The 26,811-nt window shown below is 47.5% G+C and overlaps 1 protein-coding gene and 1 pseudogene across 2 annotated transcripts; both read right to left on the bottom strand.

Annotated features, from left to right (window-relative positions):
- Positions 1-8,106: 8,106 nt before the first annotated feature.
- NCR2 (natural cytotoxicity triggering receptor 2) lies at positions 8,107-25,316 on the bottom strand. Of its 2 annotated transcripts, none has more exons than XM_003922985.3 (6): positions 24,997-25,316; positions 24,094-24,435; positions 17,491-17,626; positions 17,270-17,419; positions 16,431-16,537; positions 8,107-8,315 (listed from the first exon to the last, which is right to left on the bottom strand). In XM_003922985.3, exons 1-6 carry the CDS (start codon positions 25,049-25,051, stop codon positions 8,290-8,292), a joined length of 816 nt encoding a protein of 271 aa, XP_003923034.3. In that variant the 5' UTR covers positions 25,052-25,316; the 3' UTR covers positions 8,107-8,289. The 2 variants fall into 2 exon arrangements, with proteins under 2 accessions (XP_003923034.3, XP_003923035.3); XM_003922986.3 differs by having other exon boundaries at positions 17,270-17,383.
- LOC104650630 (grpE protein homolog 2, mitochondrial pseudogene) lies at positions 10,802-11,480 on the bottom strand (annotated as a pseudogene).
- Positions 25,317-26,811: the final 1,495 nt, after the last annotated feature.

The raw sequence follows: 26,811 nt of genomic DNA, 5'->3' as shown, positions 1-26,811 counted from the left end.
TGAGCATAAATTGTTAAGAGCTAGACCACATCTTGAACACTTAGCTCCTTAGAAATTTCTCTCACCAGATACCCTAAATTGTCTCTCTCAAGTTCAAAGTTCCATAGATCCCTAGCGCATGGACACAATGTCTCCAACTTCTTTGCTAGTACGTAAGAAAAGCGACCTTTGCTCCAGTGCCCAAAAAGATTTTTTTAAAGAAAGTGGGTCTGCTGATTGGCCAGGCACAGTGGTTCACGCTTGTAATCCCAGAACTTTGGACAGTCCAGGTAGGCAGATCATGAGGTCAAGAGATCAAGACCACCCTGACCAACATGGTAAAACCCTGTCTCTACTAAAAATACAAAAATTAGCTAGGCATGGTGGCACACACCTGTTGTCTCAGCTACTCAGGAGGCTGAGGAAGGAGAATTGCTTGAACCAGGGAGGTGGAGGTTGCAGTGAGCTGAGATTGTGCCACTGCAATCCAGCTTGGGCAACAAGAGTGAGACTCCAACTCAGAAAAAAAAAAAAAAGTGTGTAACAAATTAGTTCTCTTCATCTGAAGTTGTCTTTATTTTTCCCTCATTCCTGGAGGAATTTTTAAACTAAATTTTGGGTTGACAGTTCTTTTCTTTTAGTACTTGAAAAGTGTTATTTGACTCCAATATAATTTAAGATGGATTAAAAAAAAATTCAGTTAGGGATTCACACACCTTCTAGAATCTGAAGGGTTGTGTCTTTCACCAAATGTGGGAGGTTTTTATCCATGATTTCTCTGAATACTTTTCAGCCCCACCCTCTTTCTCTTCTCCTGTGTCTCCAGTGACATAAATATTGGATTTTTTGGTTATGATCTCACGTGGTTCTGTTCATGTGTTTTCCCCCCATTTATTTTCTCTCCATGGTTCAGGTTAGGTAACTTCTTTTGCACCATATTCAAGTTTACTGATTCTTTTCTCAGTTTTCTTCATTCTGCTGATGAAACCATCCACTAAATTCATCTGAACTATTGTACATTTCAAAGTTTCCATTTTGTTCTTCTTTGCATCTTTTATCTCTTTTCTCAGACCTTCTCTCTCTCTCTCTCTCTTTTTTTTTTTTTTTTTTGGCTGAGATTTTCTATTTTAAATTTGTATCTAGTGTGCTTCTAATTATTCATTGCAGCATTATAATATCTGTGCATCCCAGCATTGGTGTGTGTTGAGTATCTTTCCTCATTCATTTGAGATCTTTCTGGGCTTTGGAAATTTTCTTATTGAAACCTGGACGTTTCAGTATTGTGTTATAACTCTGGATCTTATTTAAATCACATGTGGTAGCAAGCCTTCTCTGGCAGAGCTCTTTCTGGTAAAAGTGAGATGACACCTTGTTACTGCCAGGCAGGGGTCCAGGTTGACCTGGTCTCTGTTGATGCCTTGGTGGGATGGGGATGGAGGATTGCCAAGAAGATGCTTCTTGTAACTGCTGAATGGAATTGGCAGTCAGCCCTTCACTGATTCCATCCTGGATGGGAGGGGAGGGGGTGCTTCTACTGCAACTGCTGGTTGGGGTGGCCTTGTTAAAACTGAACAGGGGACTGGGTGTGGTGGCTCACACCTGTAATCTCAGGACTGTGGGAAGCCGAGACAGGTAGATCACTTGAGGTCAGGAGTTCAAGACCAGCCTGACCAACATGGAGAAACCACGTCTCTATTAAAAATACAAAATTAGATAAGTGTGGTGGTGCATGCCTATAATCCCAGCTACTTGGGAGGCTGAGGCAGGAGAATCACTTGAATCTGGGAGGTGGGAGGTTGTGGTGACCTCAGATCGTACCATTGCATTCCAACCTGGGCAACAAGAGTGAACCTCCATCTCAAAACAAAACAAAACAAAACAAAACAAAACAAAACAAAACAAAACAAAACTGAACAGTGATGACAATTCTGATGCTCTACCGGTCCTCCTCTAACACCACTCCAGTGGGGATGCGAGGGGCACTCTATGACTGCTGGCAGGGGTGGTCGCCAGGCTCCCTGTGTGGTCTCTGCTGAGCCTGGGGGCATGAAAGTCCTGGCCTCCCGTTTGGCCTTCTCTGACTCCAGTGGGAGTGCGTCACTCCGCCTGGTGGGTGGAAGTCTGGGCTCCCTACTCAGCCTTTGCTGGTCTAGGTGAGGTGAGGCTGCAGCTTTTTCTATTGTGTTGGCTAGAGTGGAGCAATCATGTCTCAAAGCTTTCTGTCTTGCCCTGCCTGCTTCTTTCCTGGTCCTTTGGCTAGAGAAAGCAGGCATGTCTTAGGTCTAGGATGTACAAGGTAAAAAGAAACCCCCGGTAACTCACAGCAGTGTTGCTCCTTGCGTCCAGTGGTCCTCTGTTGGTCCTCTTTCTTCTCTCCACCTTTTACAGTTGTCTCATGTTTAATATTCATATAGTACCTAGTAAGAAGAATAGGAAAAAGGACATTACTCCACCTTCCCAGAAGTGGAAGCTCTCCTGCAATTATTTCTTCTTAATTTGATTTTGAATAACTTTATTATTTTTGAAATAAAAACACATCCAAAAAGTGAAAATGTCTATCCCACTGTGTCCCCATCACCTGCCTTCGGCTTATCCCAGGAAGGATTGTTATTGGTTTATTGTTTTCTCCAGCAGTAAAAAAAAATGCAAATCAGTACTAATCATCAATTTTCATATTCCTTAAAGCATAAAAGTTAGCATATTATAGACAGAAAGTTGTACCTCACAAAATACAAGATTTCTTGGCGATGGCCCCATATCAGTACATGGGGAGCTTCTTCATTCAGTGAAAATGCAGAGTGTCTCATTGAACGCATGTTCAAAAGCTTGGACATTTAGGTTGTTTTCAATCTTTTGAAATTACAGACAGTGCTGTCATAAATCGCAATCTGCAGATGTCATTGTACATGTGTTTGTGTATCCGTAAGATAAATTCCTGGGAGTGGAATTCCCAAACCCCTGAAGACACATTTGTGCTCTGAGACAGTTGTGCAAGAGGCTGAAAGATGAACCTTATTAAGGCTGTGTCTCTAGCATGGCAAAGCTGACGGTTAATCTGGAAAAACTAGTCCCCTCTACAGAACACATGGCCTCATGAACCTCTTCCGGACAACAAGGTATCAAAAAGGACATAGGGGCGGGTGTTGGAAAGTACATGCTACCCCCGACATCTGTTTCTATTTCGTTACCCCATGGCCAGACTGCAGATTTAGATGACTCTAGCGTGGTCAGCATAAGCTCTTCACCGTGATGGCCCCTCTCAGCCTCCCCTGGAACGGTCTCTGAAAGCAGCATGGAGGATGATTAGGAGCACAGAGGATGGATGTGGACAGGGAGCCCCTTTCCTCCCAGACCTCAATTTCTTCATCCATTGAATGAAAGCATGGGGACAAACTTCTGTTGAGAGAGGATCCTTACCCTTTTTCATCAAGAACAGTGTCACTTCAACAGGTGCATCTACAGGGCATATGCAGGATTCCATTTGAAGGTGCTTTCCACTGCTAAAGAGCAAAGAGGAAGAAGAGGAAAGAAGGAATAAAGTCGGGAAGAACAAAGGTAAGGAAAGCGGTGGCTTGAACAATCTCTGGGTCTAGATCAGATCACACAAGCAGAGTGGGCAGAGATGGTTACAGTCACATAACCTTCAACACAGCCCAGACATAGAACCATCTTATCACCACCCCAGATCCCCCCAGTCCCTGGAAACCACTGATCAGTGGTTTCTGTGCTGACAGTTTTGCTTATTCCAGAAAGTCATATGTATGGAATCATGCAGTGTGCAGCCTTCTGAGTCTGTCTTTCCTAATGCATTTGCGATTTATCAGGGTTGTCACGTGTGGGGGTAGTTTGTTCTTTTGCATTGCTGAGTCACATTCTGTTGCATGGATGTCCTGCAGTCTGTCGGTCCTTTCACCATTTGAAGGACCTTTGGGCTGTTTCTGGTTGGTGGTGATTATGAGTAAGGGCACTATAAACATTTGTGAACGGGCTTTTGTGGGGAACATAGACAGATTCGTGGGGCTAGTATGGTATGTGGGAAATCGGGGGCGGGAGCTTCATTGGTAGGGTTAGGCTTGCCCGACGATTAAGAAGACAGAATAAGGGTGTAAAACGTAAGGAAACCAGACAGGACACGCCACACAGAAGCCGAGCCTCCAGCGAGGACCCTGAAACTAGCCTGTCCCCAGGAGACTTGGTCAGGATGACACGCACACACCCTTCCACTGTTGTCCCCGGGACAGGACCTCTGACTTCTTCACTCACTTGCCTACTTGTCTACTTTTGTAAAAAAACCCAAGTACATCTTGTAAAAACATTCAAACAATGTGGTAGACTACAGGGTAAAATGTGAAAGTCCCCCTTCACAGTCTCTCTTCCATACCAGTCACCTGCCCCTACCTAGACAGTACTCATAGTAGCCTCTCGAGGCAATTCTGGCACACATTCTTTCCTGTTTTTACACACACACACACACACACACACACATGCATGCGTACATGCACACATACACTGTGTCTAGGTGTGTCAGTCCATTCTTGCATTGCTATAAATACCAGAGACTGGGTAACTTAAGAGGTTTAATTGGCTCATGGTTCTGCAGGCTGTACAGGAAGCATAGCAGCTTCTCCTTCTGCGGAGGTCTCAGGAAATTTCCAGTCGTGGCGGAAGACAAATGGGGGCTCATAACAAACTCACTATCTCGAGGACAGTACCAAGGGCATGGTGCTGAACTGTTCATGAGAAATCTGAATATTGGAGACTACCATTAGACATGAGATTTGGTGAGGACACAGATCCAAACCACGTCCCGGGGGATATAACTTTATCCTCAATTTTGCCCATGTAAATAAAGTACTGTGATGTGTGTCACTCAGCGGCTTGATTTTCTTGAGCTGAGTTGTTTAGTTGATCTGCTCTGCGCATTTAGAACACACACATCTGTCTCCTTCTTTCTAACCTGCTGCTTAGAGCCCTAGGCTAGAGATGTAGCCTCATTTATTTCTCTCCTTTCCTATTTGTAGCCATTTGATTTGTTTCTAAGTTTCACTATTACATACAATGTTGCAACAAATAACCTTTTACATATGCTTCTTTGTGCACACATGATTTATTCTCTCATGCAGACACTAAAAATGGAACTGTGTGCGGAAATGGGATACATACCTAATATTTTGATAAATCTGGACAAATTGATTTCCTACAAGGATGCACTCATTTATATTCTCACCGACATCTTTTGAGATGCCAATTTTCTCCCAACCTCGTCACTGCTGGGAATAACCAATCTTTTAAATTCGTGTTAGTTTAATAGGTGAAACATGATCCCTCCATTGTTGTTTTAATTTGCATTTTCTCACTTACTGATAAAATGGATCTTGTCTTTATGCATTAATTTTCCATGGGGCGTTTCTTTGGATCGCAATTTCTATCCTTTTCTGTTTCTTCTATTGAGCTGTTGCCCTTTGCTTATTGATTTCACAAGTTCTTTTTATAGTCGGGATATTAATCTTTGTATAACATATATATGACTTTAAAATCTCCCTTTACATTTTAAAAAACTTTGTTTATTTAGAAGCATCTTTCATCATACATAAGAATCGATTTTTAGGCAGAAAAATCAGTCAGTCTTCCTTCTTGATTCTGTATAGGGGAGCTGTTTATATGGGGGGCTGTCCTTCTCTAGGGGGCAGGTGACGCATTTCTCCCAGAAACTTGCGGAGGCCATTTCCTCAGGGGAAGAGCTCACCTGGGGACACCTGGGGACAACTCTGGAAATACTGACAGCTGCAGGGAACACTGTTTCCCACCACTGTGCCTGAGCTCCTTTCTTGGAGCCCAGTTTGGGGAGGGCGGCAAAGCTGGATGCAGGGGAGTTGTCCCAGGTCAAGTATGGGAAGGACACAGTTAAGCTTTGTGCCTGATCAGGTAACTGGCAGGCCACAATGGCTGGCTGAGATGCTCTCTCTTCCCCACAGAGACCCTTCTGGTTCCCTTCCCTCAGTTCCTCAGGCTCAGGTTTCTCTCCTCAGGAGCCGCAGATCAGGGGGCCCTGCAGGGCTGGGGAAGTGGGCACAGTCACCTGTGTACCCACCCCCGGGATCAGCCTCCGCCTGGTCCTCTGGCTGCAGAGCCACCTCTCCCTGCCCCCTTCCCTCTCTAGCCTTCTTTCTTATCCTCCTCTCCAGTCCCCCATCTGAAGCCAAGAGTACCTGCAAACCAGGTACAGATACCATTAGCAGCAAAAGGCAGAGGAGAGGGTCCTCCCAATCAAGCCACCTCTCCTCGAGCTCTTGGGGTGAGGACCGACAAATCCTCGGAGGGGGTGTTGGAGGGGACAGGATTTGTTCAGGAGGAGGGGAGTCTGAGGAGGAGAGAGGAAGCCTCAGCCCTGGAAGCATGGCCGTACCGCTTGCTCCCGCTGTCTTACCTACTGATGCTTGAGAAAGGTTGGTTGGAAAAAGAAAAAAGGAGATAAAAGAATCTAACATGTTTTCCTCTGTTGAATGTCGGAATTCTTAGAATTGGGAAAATGATGTTTATATGTAATTTACAAAGAGAAAAGAAAAATCCCAGGAAACCTGGTGTAGTGTGTGCAATTCTAGGTGCAGCCTTTGTGGAGATCCGCTGAGCAATGCCAGCCTCAGGGCTGCACCAAGATGTGAGCACCTCGCGGAGACTGTGGGCTCTGTTTTGATGGTGGCTGCCTTGGCTGTTACCTGATAACCACAGGAACTCCCTGGGCATGTGGGCCATCAGGGCTAGAATTCTCCCAGGTGCTGGCTAGGGGGCAGGATTTGAGGGGGGAGGCAGGGTGCCGTTTTTGTGATCTCTCCACAAGATGGATCATTTGTCTAATTTCTGTGGAGGAATAGGATGGGCCGGCAGCAGGCTCTGTCATCCTCAGAGCTCAGGGGCCAGGTGCTCCACTCCTCTTCTGTATTTTTAACTCAGGGTATTTTTTGTGTGTGGAAGTATTCTAAAATAAATTGCAGATATCCTGACATTCCACCCTTAAATAATTTATCATACATTTCTAAAAAAAGAGCTTTTGCTGCATAGCAAATTAATATGATCACAGCCAATGCAATTAAAAATTCTTTCTTAATAGACTCCACTACTCAGTCTATATTCATATTTAGACCCAACAAGTCCAGCACTTTAACCATGAACAGAAACTCTGGTCTGGCCGAGACCTTGGCTGTCCCCAGACTTTCTAGCCCTTGGCTGGGTGTGGAGCCTGGTCCCCAGAGGAGCCCAGGAAGGAAGACAAGAGCTGGAAAGAGGAGGCAGGAGGCTGGGATTTCCAAGATAAAGAAAGACCGCAGACCCTGGGAGCCTAAATTGTCCCTGGATACCAGGATGCTCCCAGAACCTTGGGAGTGAGTGGAGATGGGGCAGGATTTCGCCTCCTTCCTGGGACTGTGTGCCCTCTCTCTTGGGCTTATGGAAGGTCTTGGTATCCTGACTAACATGACTTCACAGCAAAGTTCCTCATCCTTGTTGGGCTCCTTCCCCTACTGTCTGGTACCCACTAGTGTCCTGCTTTTCTATCCCTCCTAGCCACCTCTTTTCAGCTCTGCTCCCCCTCCACTGTCCTGTCCCTCAGCCTGTGCTGGAATCTTGCACAGGGAGCCTCCACGTAAGGACTCACAGCTGCGTTTTCAGGCCGGCTCCTTTTGTTTGTGTTCTGTGGTGCTTGGTCCCTGGTAACCCTGAGCTGGGCACACGGAGATGTTCAGTTCATGCTTATTGACTTACCCTCATGGGGAAGGGGCTTCAAAACTCATCTCCATCCCCTTCATTTGAGAGGAAGAAACAGATGTTCAGAGAGGGGCAGTGACCTACCTGCCCAAGTTCATACAGGGCTGAGCTGAGAAGACAAACCCAGGTCTTGTTTCCAAGCCTTGCTCACCCACGGCCCCTCTACTCACTGGGCTTGTGTGCAGTGTCCTTCCCTGCTTACAACAGCATCTAAGGCCGCTCCCAGATGTACAGGGGACATCAGGTGAACTGAAGACAAGAAAGGTGATGATGGAGAAAAGAGGGCAAGCTAGAGAAGCTGGTCCCCTAGAGATCAAATGTGGGGATGCAGACAGAATTTGAAGGAAACGTAGGGAACAACAGGAATAAAACATTCAGATAATTTTATTATCTATGAAGTGCGTTCATCAGCATTGCTAATCTTGGTCCTTGCAAGAATGTGGTATGATGTTTCTCCTTCTACAGGTGAGGAAACTTAGGTCCAGGAAAGGTCCATGACCTGTTGAAGGTGGCAGGTGGCTTTTTCAGTATCCAGGCTCCTGAGCTCCATCAGGGTTTTCCACCACTTGTCCCTGCTGCAATTAGAACAGGAAACCAGGAAGGCAGTCAGAGACTGCCACACAAATGCACATAGATGCAGAGGCAACCCCTTCCCTGTCCCATTACTCAAAGGATTGGCTGCCATACCCCCCTGACAAGGAGGAAGTCTGCCCCTGGCCACTGCTGCCAGAGAGGCGTCAGTGAGTATGCATAGAATTTGAGTCCAGCTTGGTCAGTTTCCTCACTCTGATTTTTTCCTTTATTTTCCTCTACTGCCCACCAAGAAGAGGGCCTGTTTCCTGAAGGTCTCAAGTTCATCCTCTGCCCATATGCTATTATGTGTCTTTCTAGCTGCAGTCAGCTCCGGAAGGACAGATGGTCTCTGCTGTGCCACAGATGACTCTACTTTCTTCTACACCTCACTCCCTCTAAAATTGAGCCTTTGTTCAGTGTTGCCCTTTGGTCTGGTGCTTTTTGAGTGTCTCATCCTACTTAGAAATCCAAATAGCTTGGTAATGTGGGTGTTATCCGTTCTGTTTTTACCAATGAGGAGACTAGGGGTAGAGATCTTAAGAAACGTTTCCAGGGTCACTTAGTGGGTAAAAAGGAAGGGGGTTCTTCGTTACGCAATGGCAGAAAGTTTAGCAACACTGTCACCTGCAGTAATGTGGAAAGTAGAAAATGTCCATCATGAACTGGGTTACACTAGGATTTCCCGAAGTCTTGAAAGTCTACCTGGTTTCTTCTTGTGGCTCCTTGTAAAACAAGAGAGGAGAGAGGTAAACTATAGGCAGGATTATTCAACACGAGGGAGCTGGTGCTTGGTGACTTAAGTCTCAGCCTCCAGACAGTAAGTGATACTAAAATCAAATCCAGGGCACATTTAGGAATATGTGGTCTAAAGATGAAACCAAGGCTATGACTAAAATCCTGCGTTAAGACCTCAGAAAGGAAGTGTGTTTAGCCGGGAAAACCAAATTGTTTTCAGATCTGGAAGGGCTTGAGGGCGGGAGCTTCTGTCTCTGTGGGTCTGGGGTGTACCACCCTCCCAGGACATGAATGTGTTCATCAACTCAGAAGCTCCTGAACCTTACTTTTGTGATTTTTACATCATGTCAGAATGATTGATTATTAATGCAGTCTTCAGCCCCCTCCTCTCCCCAGGGTATGGGAGTTTTTTTCTTTTCTTTTCAGAGCCTTGCTCTGTTGCCCAGGCTGGAATGCAGTGGTGTGATCTTGGCTCACCACAACCTCCTGGGTTCAAGCGATTCTTCTGCCTTGGCTTCCTGAGTAGCTGGGACTACAGGTGTGTGCCTCTTTAGAGGAACAGATGCCAGGAAATTCCAAGGGAGGTAGGACCTCTGTGTTAGACGCTCCTATCACTCGGGAGATTACAAAGGTCTTACGAGCTCTGTGTCAGGAACAGAGATCAAAGACCAAATATTAGAACAAAAGATTCTCTTAGCACTCCCATTTATAAGGGTCTTAGGATCTCTGTGTCAGGAACTAGGGTTAAAGATATATATATATATATATATATATATATATATATATATATATGTAATTTTTTCATATAGTGTCTCAGGCAAAAGGCCCTCTCATGAATTTAAGGGTATGTGCTTCACAGATTTTTCAGTCAAACATTAGAGCATCTAAGAAGTATAAAGACATTATCTTCATTGTTTCAGCAGATATACATGATGTGGAAGAGATCTTCTCTTGAAGAAATTTGTGGGCATGGCCTTTGTCTAAAGGAGTGAGCCACAAGTTTTACAGGAGATCCATATATTCTTAAAAGAGAATTACATTCACAAAACACTGCCAGATTGGACAGAAAGGAACAGAGGTAGCATAAAATCTGGGATCTCACTTTGCATCCCCCAAATTAAACTGGCAGGAAGCAGCCTGGGGAAACTGTGAAGCTGTAAATATGGACTGCTTTCCATGGAAAGAGAAGGGTGGCTCAGAGACACACTCAAGCACAGAGGAAGGAGCCGTGACCACGGAAAAACTGAAAATTATTTCTAGGTAGGAATTGAGCAAAGTCTGAATCAAGGAATGTACAACATTTGCCCAGTTAAGTTTCTTTCTTTCTTTTTTTTTTTTTTTTTTTTTTTGAGGTGGAGTCTCACCCTGTTGCTCAAGCTGAGTGCACTGGCATGATCTCAGCTCACTGCAACCTCTGCCTCCCAGGTTCAAGTGTTTCTCCTGCCTCAGCCTCCCGAGTAGTTGGGACTACAGGCATTTACTACCACACCCGGCTAATTTTTTGTATCTTTAGTAGAGACAGGGTTTCACCATGTTGTCCAGGCTGGTCTCGAACTCCTGACCTCGTGCTCTGCCCTCCTCAGCTTCCCAAAGTGCTGAGATTACAGGCGTGAACCACTGTGCCTGGTGATAAAGTTCTGATTTTCTAAAGACCAGTGACTTTTTTTTTTTTTTTTAAACAAACCTAGTTTAATAAATTAAAGAAACACAGGTGCCTGCACTCAGGGAGAACATCCAGTTCCTGATATCCTCTTCATAGTCTTCTCTGCGACTTCATTGCCACTTCTACCCAGGCAAGTCTCATGGTGCGGCCATGAAGTTTGTAGCCATCTTGTCTTACTAATGCCATGGTGCCAGTTTGCACCCCAACACCAGCTGGCACATGACAGATGAGTGCATGCTGATGGGGGTCATGTTTGTCACCAATGGGTGTCAGCTTCTCCAGGCCATGTTTAGCAAACACATTTTTCAGCTTAGCTTCTAAAAGCAAAAACCCTCAGAAGACCTTCGCCAGAGTGAGTTTCTGGTCCCCAGGCTCCAATTCTTCAGAAATGCACTCTGTAGGCTTCTCCAAAATGTCAGCCACTTCCACCAAGTCCTTACAGAAACTCTGGATTCCAAATATCTTGGCATCTTCCACACATCTCTGGGTTCGCCTTCTTATGTTTTCACAATCAGCCACAGCTCTCTGGTATCTCATTGTTAAATCCTGGGCTTCCTTCGCCAGTTTAACAGCTTTTACACTTAAGGCTCATTTCAGCAAGAGACAGCCCAAGCTCATCAGGAGGGTCCTCAGTATGGCAGTTCTCGCCAGCAGTTCTCTGGGGGACAGCGCTGAATGGAAGCAGCCATCCCCTGCTCTCCCATGTAGCCCTCGAGGCCAGTAGGTGTTGCGCCTGCCGCCGACCCTCCCACAGGGACCACACAGCCATGTTGGACCAGTGACTTTTCTTTTTTTTTTGCCTCCCGCTTCCTTGAACAAGAATATGTGTAGTGGCTTTCCTGTGACTGTACTACACTGGACATTGGGATTGTGTGTGTGTGGAGCTTGTCTCTAGCTCCCAGCTCTTCATACTGAGAATTGTACTTGAGGAATAACACCTGAGGCATTTCCTCCACACCTGGACCTGATTTAAATGATGCGTTCCTGGACTTGTCCTCATGCCATAATGGGATGAGACTTTGGGAGGCTTTTGGTGGGGCTGAGTGTATTTTGCATGTGGGAGGAATGTAAATAATTTGTGGCCAGTGTGTGTACTTGGTGGTTTTAAAATACAGGCGCGAATTCTTTAATATACCTTCCTTCAAGGGATGGAGGCGAATCCCTTTGAGTGTGGGCTGGACCCAGTGACTGGCTTCCAATGAGTAGAATGTGGCAGAAGCAACGGTTTGTGATTTTGGAGACTAGGTCATTATTAACGGTACTATAACTTCTTCCTTCCACAGCCTCTCTTGGATCAGTCACATCGGGGAAGTTAGTTCCCATGCTGTGAAGAAAGGCTCGCATGGCAAAGCACTGAGGCCAGTGCCAGCAAGCACGTGAGAGTGCCTGCCTTGGGCACGGGCCCCCATGACCGCACTGACATCCTGACTGCAACACCAGAGAGGTGCTGAGCCAGGAACACCCAGCTAAGTTGTTCCCAAATTTCTGATCACACCCCCCCACCCCCAAAAAACCCGTGACTTAATGGATATTTATCATGTGTTGTTTTAAGCTACTACGTTTTGGGGCTAATTTATTATGCAATATCAAATGAGTCAGGAGAATGTCACAAGAGTTCTTTTTTCCTGGAAGCCCTGGAAAAAAAACATCTCGAGAAGGCAGAAGTGGGAGGCCAGGCCCGGGTTGTTCTTCTTCCCAGGATGAGGAGATTTCAGCACTGGCTGTTGGGTTTCACAGTGCAGAAGTCACTGGAGGTGTTTCAGGGAGTGGCACCGTCAAAGGCCTGACTGGCTTCAAGAGAGAACAAAGGCTGATGGTGCAGCCAGTCCTTTCACGGGCCTTTGTTGCAGAGGACAATAAGATGTTGGAGCAGTGGCTGGAGGGCTGTAAGTGGGGACAGCTTAATGTATAGAGCCCGTTTCGATTCTGCTGGTCATGACATACAACGGGGAGGAAGATGATGCAGGAGAGAGGGGTGGCTTCTGGACGAATATTCCGTATTTTATTTTAGACAGGGTCTTGCTCTGTCTCCCAGGCTGGAGTGCAGCGGCGTGATCATAGTTCACTGCAGGCTTGACCTCACAGGCTCAAGCAGTCCTCTTGCCTTAGCCTCCTGAGTAGCCGGGACCATAAGCATGCTCCACCATGCTCGGCTGGAATATTCTTATGTAAACAAGAGAAGATGAAATTTGGAGCTGAAGGAAAGTGACTGGCTTGAGATGAGAGTAGGGAGAGTGAGAGGAAGAAGAGAGGCAGGTGACTGGTAGGTGTGGTGGGATCAAATGGACATAGTTTTCCCTCCCTCCCTCCCTCCCTTCTTCCTTCCTTCCTTCCTTCCTTCTACCCTCCCTCCTTCCCTCTCTTTCCTCCCTTTCCCTCCTTCCTCCCTCCCTCCCTCCCTCCCTCCTTCCTTCCTCTCTTTCTCTCCTTCTCCCTGTGTCCCTCCCTCCCTCCCTTTCTCTCTTTCCCTCTCTCTCTCTGTTCAGTGAGTTAGGATGTGGGGACACCAGCTGAGGATGTGGGGACACCAGCTGAGGATGTGGGGACACCAGCTGAGCATGTGGAGAGGGAAGACAGGGATGCTGTGGGTCTAGAATGGAGCAGAGCCACTCCACTCTCAAGGTCACGTGCTTACACTGAGACATTTCTGGATGATAGACTATATTTTGCCAGCCACAGCCACATTCACCTTGGCTGGGTTCAGGCACATTTTAAGTGGGAAGCTGGGTTCGATCAGAGTTACAGTTTTCCCAGAGGAGTTCAACAAAAGGGGAGAGTGGCACAGAAAAGGAGGCTGTGTGCCAAAGAGTGATTTGAGGTTGGATCATGGCATCTAAGGGAAAGGAAAGCATGAGTGAGATGGGGGAAAGCGGCAGGTGGCAGGATGAATGGATCATGGGTCCCTGTGGCGTTAAAGCAATACTGAGATCAGGTTAAGCAATACTGAGATCAGCCCTGCTCTTAATCTCATTCCTACCACCTCAAACTCATCCTCAAGGATAAACAGAGAGCTCCAGACACATTTTGGAGGTGGGTAAAATCAGATGACTTCACAGATCGGAGAAAGCTGGTGGGAGTGGGGGAATAAGAGGAAAGTCATTTTTGCCCTAGAACCCCAGAAAGGTAGAGAGGAGAAATGGTATGTCTTTTTTTTTTTTTTTTTTTTTTTTTTTGAGACAGAGCCTCTCCCTGTCACCCAGGCTGGAGTGCAGTGGCATGATCTTGGCTCACTCTAACCTCCGCCTCCTGGATTCAAGCGATTCTCCTTCCTCAGCCTCCTGAGTAGCTGGGATTACAGGTTTGCCCCACCATGCCCAGCTAGTTTTTGTATTTTTAGTAGATATGGGGTTTCTCCATGTTGGTCAGGCTGGTCTCGAACTCCCGACCTCAGGCGATCTGCTCGCCTCAGCCTCCCAAAGTGCTGGGATTATAGGTGTAAGCCATCGCGCCCAGCAAGAAATTGTATGCCTTGACGCAGGGTTGAAGTGGGTGCCAGAAACCAGAGAACAGGTTGGAGCTCTGCTTTAAGAATCACTTAGACTACTGGATTCTCTGGCTCTTGTGAGACCGAGAGTAGGTTAGCTACTCACATCTTCTGTCTTTCCTCTCTCTCAACAGCTGTTCAGAGCTTGAGGTAAGTCTCTGATGAGGGTGGACACAGAGGTGCTCTGCTCGGGGCACAGGGGGCCACAGAGAGACAGCGTGTACTGGGAGTTTGGGTGGGAACAGACATTGGGCAGTGAGACCCCTTTGCTCTGCTCCAGTTGGTGCCTAGAACCCTGGGTCTAGGCTTACACCCCCAGGGAGGACAGCTAAGAGTCCTTTCTGGAGAAACAGGGCTGTGAAAGAAAAAAAAAAAAAAAAAAAAAAAAACGGAGCCATGCTCTGCCCAATCAGCCTGGAGCCCACAGCACCCTGTGGCACGCATGGGGCTTCTGGGTGCTTCCATGCAAGTGGGTGGTGGAGAAGTGGCAGAGGCTTCCAGAAAGCTCTGAAGAAAGACAGAGGTAAATGAAAGGAGAAAACGAAAGATATGATGGACACTGAGAGGACACAGAAAATATACAAAGCTTTGAAGAAGTTCAAAAGTTAAAACTTTAATATTTCCAGTGAAAATATGGCTTGCCAAAATAAAACATGCTGTGCTATAAAAAGGAACATTCAGAGAACAAATGGACCGTTTAGAAATGAGAAATGTGATCGTGTATATTGTAAACATTTGAATAGAATGTAACTTTGAGTCGCTTTCCCAGAGCGTAGGAATACAGAAAAATAGATGACGAACAGGAGAGAGAAGATTATCACATCAGGCTCAGTCCAGTAGGTCCGAAACGGGGACTGCAAGTGTCAGAGGACAGCCCTGTGGGGGTGACAGGCCTGGGGCAAGGCACAGAGTGATCTCGAATGTGGCAAGTTGAGGCGCCTCTTGCCCAGCTCGTGCAGGAAACAAGAAAAGTTCACTTTTTCGTCTGTAGGCTGCAGCCACGTTGGCGGCGGTAAGGACAGCACAGGGCAGTGCTGTGCTGCAGGGGTGGGCAAAGCATGCTCAGGCCCCCTGTAATGACACAGGACTTCAATTCCTGGGTGGTGGAAATGCACAGAGGTATTGTTGGGAAGGGGTGTATCAGGGGAGCCCGCTAGGAGGTGGGGACTGAAGAGGGACCCCTGTTAGGTGGCTGACACAGTGGTCCAAGTGCTGGGGCTTGGAAACGGGGAGGAGGCACGACAGGGGAGGCCTTGGCAGAGTGTGGCTGAGCAAAGGGAGAGGGAGATGGGCACGTCTGGCTGTGGGGTGTTACATAAGATTGATAAGAGGCCTTGATTTAGACTGAGCTCCTGCCCTCGGTCCAACAGCCCAAACCGAAATGGGGTCACCGTGCTAAGGTTGCACATCACCAAGCTGAAACCACACTGTTTATCTGACCTTCCGAGAAATTAGGAGAGAGAGGTAATAGCCAAAGCCCTGAACAGGCCCATTTTGGCCAGCACGGAAAGGAAGTCCCCTCTGCTTTAACCTTTACGAGGAAGGTAACGGCAATGACCGATTCGCTTTTGGTTCCTTGTTTCTGCTTTCTTCAGTCTTTTGCTGTCTCTACAGCTGCCTGGGTTGCAGAGTGGAGTTCTCTAAACCTCTTCCGGTTTGGAGGGCTGCCCAATTTGCACATCGATCCTTGCTCAGATAAACTCTGTTAAGTTTATTTTGTCTAACGTGTTTCTTTTCTTCTTTTCTGTTTTAGAGACAAGATCTCACTCTGTTGCTCAGGCTAGCGTGCAGTGGCGTGACCATGGCTCGTTGCAACCGCGAACTCTTGGATTCAGGCAATCCTCCAGCTTTGGCCTCCCAACGTGGTGATATTACACGTGGCAGCCACCAGCGTTCCAGGCCTAAAGTTTTTCTTGCCCCAGCCTCTCAAAGTGCTGGGATTACAGGTGTGAGCCACCTCACTTGGCCAAGTTTTCCTCTTCTCGGGGGCTATAGATAGAAGGAGGCGGGGAGGAGGGATGGTCATCAGTGACTCGGGCTTGGTGAAAAGGCACTGCAGGTGCTGGGCTTTGCTCCCACAACGGGGTCCAGTGCAAACTGAAGGTGGGCAAGTCTAGGGCCTGGGAGGGTGTGGCCAAAGGCCTTGGATAAAGTTCTGGCTTTTTCTTTGCAGAGCATGCAGAGGTCCGGGAGGAGCTCCGGGGAGCCCAGCCTTGTTGCAGGCTCGCCGCTCACCTGGGGTCCTGTGGCTCAGTGGGAAGCATCTATGGGCCTGGGGACTGTGCTGAGCTGGGTGCAGCAGAGATCTCCCTTGATGCGGCATTTGCCGATTCCTTAAGACCCTGAGATGCAAAGAGCCAGGAGAAATAAGTGAAATGACTTGAATCTGTTCTCCTACCCTGTCCCTCTCCCCGAGCCTGCTCCTCCTCCAGCAAGCCGGCTCTTGGCCTGACTGAGTTGTCCTTGCACCTTTCACTCAGCCCCACCTATGGCTTTTCCCACATGTCCCTCCTCCCGGTGGCTGTTTCCCTCCTGTGTCTACCTTCTCTCGCTCAGGACTAGAATGAGGCAGAGTCCTGGGATGGTGGCTTTAGGGAGTCCCTGGAAGGGCAGGTGGTGGGAGGGACTTTCCAGCTGTGTAAGTCAGTGTTTCTGATGGAGGGATAGGGGAGGGGAAGGAGAGAAGGAGAAAGAAAGAGGGAAGAAGGGGGGAGGAGGAAGAAAGAGAGAGACAGAGAGGGAGAGAGGAAGACGGGTGGAGTGGGGAAGAGGGAGGGGGAGAAATGGAGAGGGACAGGGATGAAAAGGGCGTGGTGGGGGCGGGGAAGAAAGAGAGAAGAGAAAACACAGAGACAAGAGAAACGTGGATGAGATTCCTGCAAGTCTGCAGCTGAAGGACAAAGGTGAGCCTGTGTGACATGTCAATGGATCGGCTCTATGAGGCTGTGATTTCGAGAGCACTGCCGATGGTAATTTCCACCTCTGTTCTCTGGCCAATTCCCCTCTGACCCGCTGTCCTGGGCAGAAGCTGTTCCCTGTTCCATTTGCCCGAGTCCAACCCACACCACACTCACCACCAGACGAGCAGGGCCGACAGCACCAGGCTCTTGGCTCCGAGGAGTCCGCAGAGCACAGGGAGGAGGGTGCTGGGGGCTGCAGGGCCAGGGCGGAGCGTGGAGTTCTGTGGCCTGGAAGGTGAAGGGACAAGAAAGGGAGAGGATGGGCTGGGGAGGCAAGTCTCCATCTGCCAGCCCCTGCCCGGGCCTGTGTGGCTCTGGGCACCCCACGAACTCACTGTGAAGGGACAGCGATGGTAGATGGAGACTCAGGGGCTTCTCTGGCTCCTTTAGTGGGAGGCACACAGCTCTGGGTCTGGGTCTGTGAAGAGACCAGGTTGCGGGGAGCCCAGGTGGTCCGTGTGGAGGCAGAGGCTGCTGGGGAGGAGAAGGGGCCGTGGTTATTGAGTGGGAGACCCCACCGGTGCCTGCCAGCAGGAAAGCGGGATGGGGAAGTTGGGCCAGACTGGGAACAGAGCCCATGGGCCCAGAGAAGAAAACTGATTTGAGGGGTGAGGACTGAACTGTGAAGTCCCCTGGCTCAGAATTAGACAGATCTGGGGCCTGGGCTCTCCTGGGCACCTGCAGTGATATCTTTGGGTCTAGGGTGAGCACTGGAAGAGGAGTCAGGAGGCCTGTCCCACTCCCAGCACTTGAACCTTTGGACCGGCACCCACCTGAGCCTTCTGAGGGTGGACACAGCCATGGTGCTTCGGCCCCTCCGCTCTCTGCCCTCCATTCTCTTTCTCACGCCTCTGGGGCTTGGGAAGGGAGCCCCTTGTGGGGAAGCTGAAGGGCAGTTTTCAGATCCCTGCCCCTCCCAGTTCTGCTGCACAGCCCTGGACCCCCAGCCTCTGCAGCCCAGGGAATGCCTTTCACAGCCCCTCTTGATTTCTGCGACTCTGTGAACCGGCTGCACACCACTCTTGCCGTTTACCTCCCGCCCCCCCCCCCCGCCTTTTTTTTAGGTTATAAAAACTTCCTCCTTAATCGAGGCTTATAACATGAACAGATTTCTTGAATAAAATAGAAAGTTTCCAGTACACTGAAACATAAATCCACAAGTCACTATACGTACAACACCTGGCAGGAAAAAACAAAAACAAGTTTACATGATCCCTGTAACAGCCATGATCTTAATCTCAGATGCTTCCCCCATCTGCCAAGTGTGTTCTGGATACACAGCACACCGTGGCTTCTGGGGTCACAGTCAGCTGAGGCTGTGGGTCCACAGAGCACTCACCAGGCTGGGCTATGGTGGTGGTGGCTCTACTCAGGAAGCAGAGCAGTTACCAGCACATTCACACAGTGTATTGAACATCTTATAATATCAAAGCGAGAAACAAGAAGGCAACATAATAATGTCATCAGTAAGATGTCAGGAAGTAAGGACAGCTGTGTAAGGCTTGAGGCTGACCTACCTGTGCTCAGAGCCCTTGGTGGAGGTGAGGAATGCTGTCTCTGGAAAAGTGATGAGGACTATTGAGGTCAAAAAGGCAATGGCTGGTTGGGTGGGTAGGGCCCAGAAGTGAAAGAAAGTGGGGTTGGACCCAAGGCCAGGAGGAGAAGAGGGGATTCTCAGTGTCTAGACCGAGCAGACAGGTCTACATACCTGTTTGGAGTCCAGGAGGCAGGGAGAAGGGGAAAGAAGGGGAAAGGGCTGGGAGGGGCCTGGAGAAGAGGGTGCCTGAGGCTGGGCCATTCCTTGTTCCAGGGAGTGCCCTGGAAGGTCCTCCCTGGAGAGAGTCACTGGCCAATGGACACGTGGACACGATCCTGTTCCGTAGGACACTCTCTCTGAGGCTGTCTAGGATGCTGGCCAGGATCAGCCTGGGAGAGGTGTTTGGGACATTGGTAAAATTCTAGACGTGTGCTATTGAATGTGTTATCTATGGGCTGATGCTGGCCTACAAATTGTCTGTAACCCATCCACAACAAGGTAAGTATAAAAATTGGGAGTAGGGGTTTTAAAACTTTTATATCAATTTGATATTACCTCAAAATCCAAGCACCTGATTAGTTAACTCATCCAATCTTATTGAACAGTATATAAACTGGCTTGGGTATTGCCAAATTAGCATGGAGAGTCAAAAATGGAGCGAGCTGTGTGCTACTAACCCACAGCAGGACCATGTTACAGTGTGTGATAATTTAAAATTAGTTATTAGTGGCCAGGCATGGTGGCTCACCCTTGTAATCCCAGCAGTTTGGGAGGCCGAGGCGGGCAGATCACTTGAGGTCAGGAGTTTGAGACCAGTCTGGCCAACATGGCAAGACCTTGTTTCTACTAAAAATACAAAAACTAGTTGGGCATGGGGGTACATGCCTGTAATCTCAGCTATTCAGGAGGCTGAGGAAGGAGAATCACTTGAACCCAGGAGGTGGCGGTTGCAGTAAGCTGAGATGACGCCACTGCACTCCAGGCTTGGCGACAGAGCAAGACTCTGTCTCAAAAAAAAAAGGCCAAGTGTAGTGGCTTACACCTGTAGTCCCAGCACTTTAGAAAGCTGAGGTGGGCAGAACAGGAGGTCAGGAGTTCGAGACCAACCTGGCTAATATGGTGAAACCCTGTCTCTACTAAAAATACAAAAATTAGCCAGTTGTGGTGGCACGTGCCTGTAGTCCCAGCTATTCAGGAGTCTGAGGCAAAAGAATCACTTGAACCTGGAAGGCGGAAGTTGAAGTGAGCTGAGATTGTGCCACTGTGCTCCAGCCTGGGTGACAGAATGAGACTTCATCTCAAAATACATAAATAAAATTAGTTGTTAGCTATAACCCCAAAATGTATAAACATCTGAAAAATATGTATAATTTTATAATTTATTATTTTTATAATCATTTTCATTTTTAATCAAATATATTTTTAACAGAATTTATAGTGTAACATAATTAGCTAATTTAAAGTAGGTTAGTGATTACCTAAATAAAATTCTAATGAACAGATAGCAAAACAAAAGCCACTGAACTTTTTGTCAAGAAAAGAAGCATATTTTCTGAATGTGGCAGTGACAGTAAACCAAATGAAGATGGTAGAACTGATTCAAAAGAAATTTTTTTCTTCTGCAATTATTCCAAAGAGTTTGTGCTGGTTTTGTTTGAAAGTAGAATCCATCATTGTGGTAGGCAGAATAAGGGTACCCCAAAATGTCCACTCCCTCATCCCAGGAGCCCGTGAGGACACTGCCTTCCATGGCAGAGGGAAATCTGCAGATGTATTAACGTTGAAAACCTTGAGTTGGAGAGAGTAGCCTGGGCTATCCAGGTGGGCCCAATCTAATTATGAGTCTATAAGAGTGGAGAACATTTCCTAGCTGTGGTAAGAGACAGTTGTAGTGTGAGAGGGACCCCCATCCAGTGCTGATGGCTTTGACGAGGTAGAAAGGGGGCCATGGGCCAAGGAATGTGGTAGCCTTGTGAAGTGGGGCAGCTTTCAGTTTACAGCAAGCAAAAAACCAAAATCTCGGTCTCTGATACCTGCAGGAAACTGAATTCTGCGCATGACCTGGATAAAGAGAAAGATGATCTCCCACAGCCCCCATGGAGGGAACACAGCCTGCCAACCCTTGGTTTTAGTTCAGTAAGACCTACACTGGACTTCTGAGCTACAGAACTGTAAGATAATAAATTTGTCTTAAGTCACTAAGTTTGTGATATATGTATATACATATATATATATATATACATATATATATATACGCACACACACATACACAGAAAGAGAGAGAGAAAGAGAGAGAGAGAGAGAGAGAGAGAGAGTCTTGCTCTGTTGCCAGGCTGGAGTGCAGTGGCGCGATCTTGGTCACTGCAACTTCTGCCTCCCGGGTTCAATCAATTCCCCTGCCTCAGCCTCCCAAGTAGCTGGGACTACAGGCATGCACCACCATGCCCAGCTAGTTTTTTGTATTTTAATAGAGACAGGGTTTCACCTTGTTGGCCAGGATGGTCTTGATCTCCTAACCTTGTGGTCCATCCACCTCATCCTCTCATAGTGCTGGGATTATAGGCGTGAGCCACCGTGCCTGGCCAGTTTGTGGTAATTTGTTATGGCAGCAATAGGGAACTATTACAGTCACATGTGTGAGTTTTGTAGTTATAATTAGTAGGGAAGTATTAAAACCTAGTGAGGTATTTATTGACATGTATTGGGTAATGAGGCATATGAACCATAAAAACAAGTGGCATATACACATAAAACGGAAAAACGCAAGGTCACAAAAAACTAATTGTTTTTAGGGGAAAAAAAAAAAAAGAATATCGGATAGAAAAGCTCTCAAAAGCAATCCGTATTTGACATATAAGCTCTGGACTTTTTGGCTTCTTGTAAAGTAACATTTTGTATTGCAAAGACTAATAATTCATCTACAATTGCCAAAACATTACTGAACAACGTTTGCATTACAATATTGGGTAATTTATAGCAAAGAAGGGAGCTTAATATCATTTTCCCTTGGTGCCTTAGGTCAACATATTCAGGAATTGGATAATGATATGGATGATCATTTCCTAGAACAAAGGAAGCTAGCAAAGTATTTTTCATGGCAATTTGAAAAAAATGCACAGATATTGCTAGCATAGCTATTCTTACAGAATATGCGATTCGAACATGATAGGAAGGAATTCTGAATTTCTAGTTTAATTATCAAAAACACAACTAGCTCTGAATGTATAAAACTATGAAGATTGTATGATCAGCATGTGGTCTGGAGGTTAAGTTTCGGGTAAGAGTATGTTCTGATGGCTGCAGTTGCAATGACAGGAAAACGTTCTGGAAAAGTCATCCAGATTAAGAAGGCTTGGGCTAGATTGTAAATTAACGCACTGATTCCTTCATTGAGAGAGTTTTGCTATGAAAAAAAAAAAGCAGCTTAATTGGACAGTGTGCTGACCAACATGGACAAAATTGTGAATTATATAAGGTAAATATATTAAATTTCAAATCATTCTCTTTAGTATGTGGAAATATGGAAACAGCTCATAAACAGCTACTATTGCATGTCAAATTAAAAGTTTTGTTGAGAATGTTTCATTTATAGAAAGAATTCCTAACGTTTCTTCAGGACAAGAAGCCAGTTTAGCACAAATGCGAATTGCACCATCAGGCTTGTTTATATTGTAGTCCTGATGTTAATATTTCTGATGCTGCAAGGAAGAAAGGCAACAGGTTTTTCAGTGGCAAATAAAGTCTAACTGCAAAAATAAAAGTTAGAAGAACCATTTCTATCAATTGCTATGACATGGTCTTAATTTACAGTTATCAACAAAATAGGTGGTAATCTTCATACTGCATATCTTCACAAGTGCTGATGGGTAAACATTAATAATTTGATAGCATGTTTCGAATTTTGTTTTTTGTCAAAAGAAGATATATACAGAGGAAATTCATAGATCTAAAATCCATATTTTCCCATAAAAAGATACTTTAAACTCTAAGTTTTAGGATAAAGTTTTGGAACTGGCTACTGATAAAGGATTGAAGATGTATTTTGAAATTACAGTATCATTTGTTTCCTTTTGTAAAAGTTAAAAATAAAACTATTGGGCTTGTCAGAATTGCATTAAAATTTCTTCTATTTCTGACAATATACCTCTGTGAGACCAGTTTTCTGGTATTCTACTATAAGTATTATTTTTTAAAAAATCAACACAATTTCTTTATACATTATCTCCTGAGCGATGTGGTGTCATAAAGAGTTCTCAGATTAGGTAAGTTAATGAGTAAGAAGAGCACTCACTTGTCACACTATAAGCCTTATTAAATATGGATAGATGGTGTTTCTTTGAAGGGTGCATATTGGTATTTAATATAGACAATTGTGATTTCCTTTCTAAGGAAATGTGTGTTTAGTTTTAACTGAGGAATCACAAAACATTATGGGTATACTGTTAAGCCACTCCATCAACCACCTTTAGGCACACTTTCAAATGAACAATGTATATGGTTTTTATACTTTTTTTCCCTATGTAATATTTGTTTTGATTATGTTTATTAAAATGAAATTTTATGTTTGCCAAATTTAATAAACTTTGGGCTTGTACTTTGTATGTCTTTTTCTCATTTTACTTTTCTAGTGATTTATTTTTACCATATTTTACAAAAAAAAATTAGTCATTGGTGAATTGCACATTTATGTTTTAAAGAAGGTCCTCTTCATAGGAACTTTGAGTAGCTCTGCTCTGGGCTGGAGGTTGGCACACTTTCTGTAAAGGGTCAGGATGGGCCATGTGGTCTCTGTCACAACTGCTCTATTTTGCTGTCGCAGCATGAAAAGGGCCACAAACAATAGGTAAATGAGGGGGCATGGCTGTGTTCCAGAAAATCACTCTACTTCTAGGCACTGAAATTTGAATTTCCTACATGTCTCAAAATACTGTTTTTCTTTTGATTTTTTTTTCAGGCATTCTTAGTTATCGGGTCATAGTTTGCTGACCCTGATTTGGACTATGAGGGATGGACAGAGCCCCAGCCAGATATTAAGGGGCCACTGGCCCTCCATGGTGGGGACAGCCAGTGGATGCATCTTTCCTGGGCACCTGCTGTGTACCAAAGATGCCGGGCAGTCCTGCGCTCCGGTAGCAGGGTCATGTGGGCTGACTGCTCAGCATGCTCACTGGGTCTGTTTCAGCATCTCTCAGGAGGCCCAGGCTGCAGGCTTGGGAGTCGTGGAGACTGTGAGATGGCTGCTCATGTGCACAAATGAGTTCCCCTGCACCTGTTCCCGACAGCCTTCCCAGGAGACTGGGTGTGGGTGTGGGTGGCTACCATGATTTGGAAACTAGGGGTGCTGGAGGCATCAAAAGGAGGTGAGGGGCATCCCCCTGAGGACCCTAGGGAAGGGGCTCACCTGGAGACACCACCAGATAGAATCTGACGGACTTAGAGACAGAGTTGTCAGAAGGGCGGTAGATTCTACACCAGTAGTGTCCTGAGTCTTCCTCTCTCAGATCAGTCGTGATGACAGTGAAGAAGCCAGCATCAGGGTCATCCCAGATTGAGAATCGAGAGATCGAAGTGAGCGTCCTGGGCTTGGAGCTGGTGACTAACCTGATGCACTTGATTGCTGATGCCTCCTTACACCAGCCTTTCGTCTCGTAGGACCTGCTGGTGGAAGGGTACCGACATCTCACCGTCAGCGTCTGCCCTGCCTCTTTGTGAAGGACCTGAGCCTTGGATTGTGCCTGAGAGCCTGGAGGATGATGAAGCAGCACATAGGTCAGGGTCACATGCACAACCTGCCCACACACCAGGCCTCTGGCCACAGAGCCACCTGCTCCTGACCCCGCTGTCCCAACGGTCCCCACCACACACATCTCCTCTACTCCCACCACATGCATCTCCTCTGCTCCCAACACACGAGTCTCCTCTGCTCCAACCACACGCATCTCCTCTGCTCACACCACACGCGTCTCCTCTGCTCGCACCACACGCGTCTCCTCTGCTCGCACCACACATGTCTCCTCTGCTCCCACCACACGCGTCTCCTCTGCTCGCACCACACGTGTCTCCTCTGCTCCCACCACACGCGTCTCCTCTGCTCCCACCACACGCGTCTCCTCTGCTCGCACCACACGTGTCTCCTCTGCTCCCACCACACACATCTCCTCTGCTCGCACTACACCCATCTGCTCGCACCACACCCATCTCTTCTGCTCCCACCACACGAGTCTCCTCTGCTCCCACCACACCCGTCTCATCTGCTCCCACCACATGCATCTCCTTTACTCCCTGGGCTGCTCCTCCCCCTCACCTGGGAACAGCAGCATCAGCAGTAGCAGCCGTGGGTGTGGGGCTTGCCAGGCCATGTGGCCCTTTTCCTGTGTGCTGGTGGGAGGGGACACCTGGAGACGACTGGGGAGAGGGAACTGGGAGCTGGGCCTGATTTTGCTGCTCTTCTGGCACCTCGGATAAAAATGAGAAAGGCCAAGGCCTGCATTGGGGAGATGGGAGACTTCAAAGGGCAGATGCTATCGGCACAGGGAAGTGGGGATCTCCTGCTATAGGTGAGTCTGGGCCTGGTGGGCTCAGTGCTGTCCGACACGGCTCCTGGGCCTCTGTAGACCGTGCCTGCTCTCCCCTGTGCCCAGCTGCCCCTCCCCACCATGACCTACCCCCAAGGAGGAGCTGAGAAGGTCAGGAGGAAATTGTGGGTAAGTAATGGGCCACCTCCCGTTCACTCCCTCTGTGTGCTGCCTCTTCTTTGCAAGGCCCTGGCTTTGCTGCCCTCTCCAGGGAAAGCCAGGCTGAAGGTGGATGACAAGCTCAGGGACACTTGGATCCCTGATCATGAACCCCAAGCCCCACTGGTCACAGGGTGGCCAGGAACCTCATGCCCAAGCCTGTGTGGTGGGTCAGTGATGTGTTTCCACTCTGGAAGGTTTCGTGGGTGTGGGAGGGGAGAGGGGAGAGGAGGTGGAGATTCAATACCAGAAAGGGAGTGTAGGGACGGTCCCTGGCAAATGTAGGGGAGGGGAGGGTTGGGAGAGCACACGGAGCAGGGTTCCTCAGAAGGGATGCATCAATGGGGTGGGGGAGAGGGAGCCCAGGGACCTGGACCAGGCCCCAACTCTGCATCCTTGAACCCCACCACTTAAGTACCCTGGAGACATATTGTTTAGTTAAAACATAAACAGATGAAAAACCCTAGCATCTCTTTCTTTAGTTAATGTCGGTGCTTCGAAGATTTAATTTTAAAGTAAGATGCAATTTACAGAGAGTGAGCTAATATATCTTAGGAGGTGTAGGAACGCTGTGTGTAATTGCACCTGTACCACTGGGGCTCTGCTGGTGTGGCATCTGCTGCCGGGGGCTCTGCGTACAGAGGTAATAACTGAGATTGGAATTGGAACCTGTCAAGTGAGCTCGATTCCACATCCACTGCTTTGCCTGCCCCTGGACTTCTGCTCCCCACTCCACGTCAGCACGGCCCCGTTCTTACGGTAGGAGTGCACAGAGACTGAGAGCAGGAAGGATAGAGGGGTAGGCAACAGGACGACACAGTAGGGCTATCAGATGTTGGTGCCCAAGGGACCACAGTGGGAAAGCAGGCTGCAGCTCCGGAGCTAGAAGACAGCTCAGGGAGTGATGCCTGCCAGTCACACAAGCGTGTTTACAAAGCGTGCCCATGCACACTTTATCAAGTCCCTCAGCACGTTTGCGAGGGAGGTATTACTTTTCTTTTTCAAAGATGTGGGAATTGAGGCCCAGGTATTGTCAGCCACCTCAGGGTCTCACGGGGAGTAACAGAACAGGCCTCCTGACTTCTGCCCAAAGGCTTCCGGCTCGTCTGGTTGAAGTGTGACCCACAGACAGGGCAGGAAACCAGGGGTGAGAGGCTCCCACCGAATCACACGCACAGGCAGAGGCGAGTTTGTAGGGGATTTCGTCACCGACAGTGGGGTCTCAACTTCTCTCTGAACCTGTTTATGTACCAAATCAGGGCGGGGGACCCTCCCGAGGGGGAGGAAGACAGGCCTGTCCCCAGATGGCACCTAGGCATGTCACCATGTGGGCGTGGGGGGTTAGCAACTGTGTTCCCATGCTGACTTTCCCCTTCTCTGACTGC

The sequence above is a fragment of the Saimiri boliviensis genome, chromosome 4 (genome assembly GCF_048565385.1).
Source record: "Saimiri boliviensis isolate mSaiBol1 chromosome 4, mSaiBol1.pri, whole genome shotgun sequence".
NCBI classification, from domain to species: Eukaryota; Metazoa; Chordata; class Mammalia; order Primates; family Cebidae; genus Saimiri; species Saimiri boliviensis.
This window is presented reverse-complemented; position numbering and strand designations above follow the sequence as displayed.

Bases quoted from the DNA above. Each gene is read 5' to 3' on its own strand.
- NCR2 (XM_003922985.3), bottom strand. From the start codon at position 25,051: ATGGCCTGGCAAGCCCCACACCCACGGCTGCTACTGCTGATGCTGCTG. The intron at 17,627-24,093 runs GTGAGCCCCTTC...CCTCCCCAGCAG, and splicing joins CTATCTGGTGGTGTCTCCAG to CCTCTGCCTCCACACGGACC. The intron at 8,316-16,430 runs GTGAGCGGCGAG...TTCTAATTGCAG, and splicing joins ACTGAGCCACAGGACCCCAG to CAGGGACAAGTGGTGGAAAA.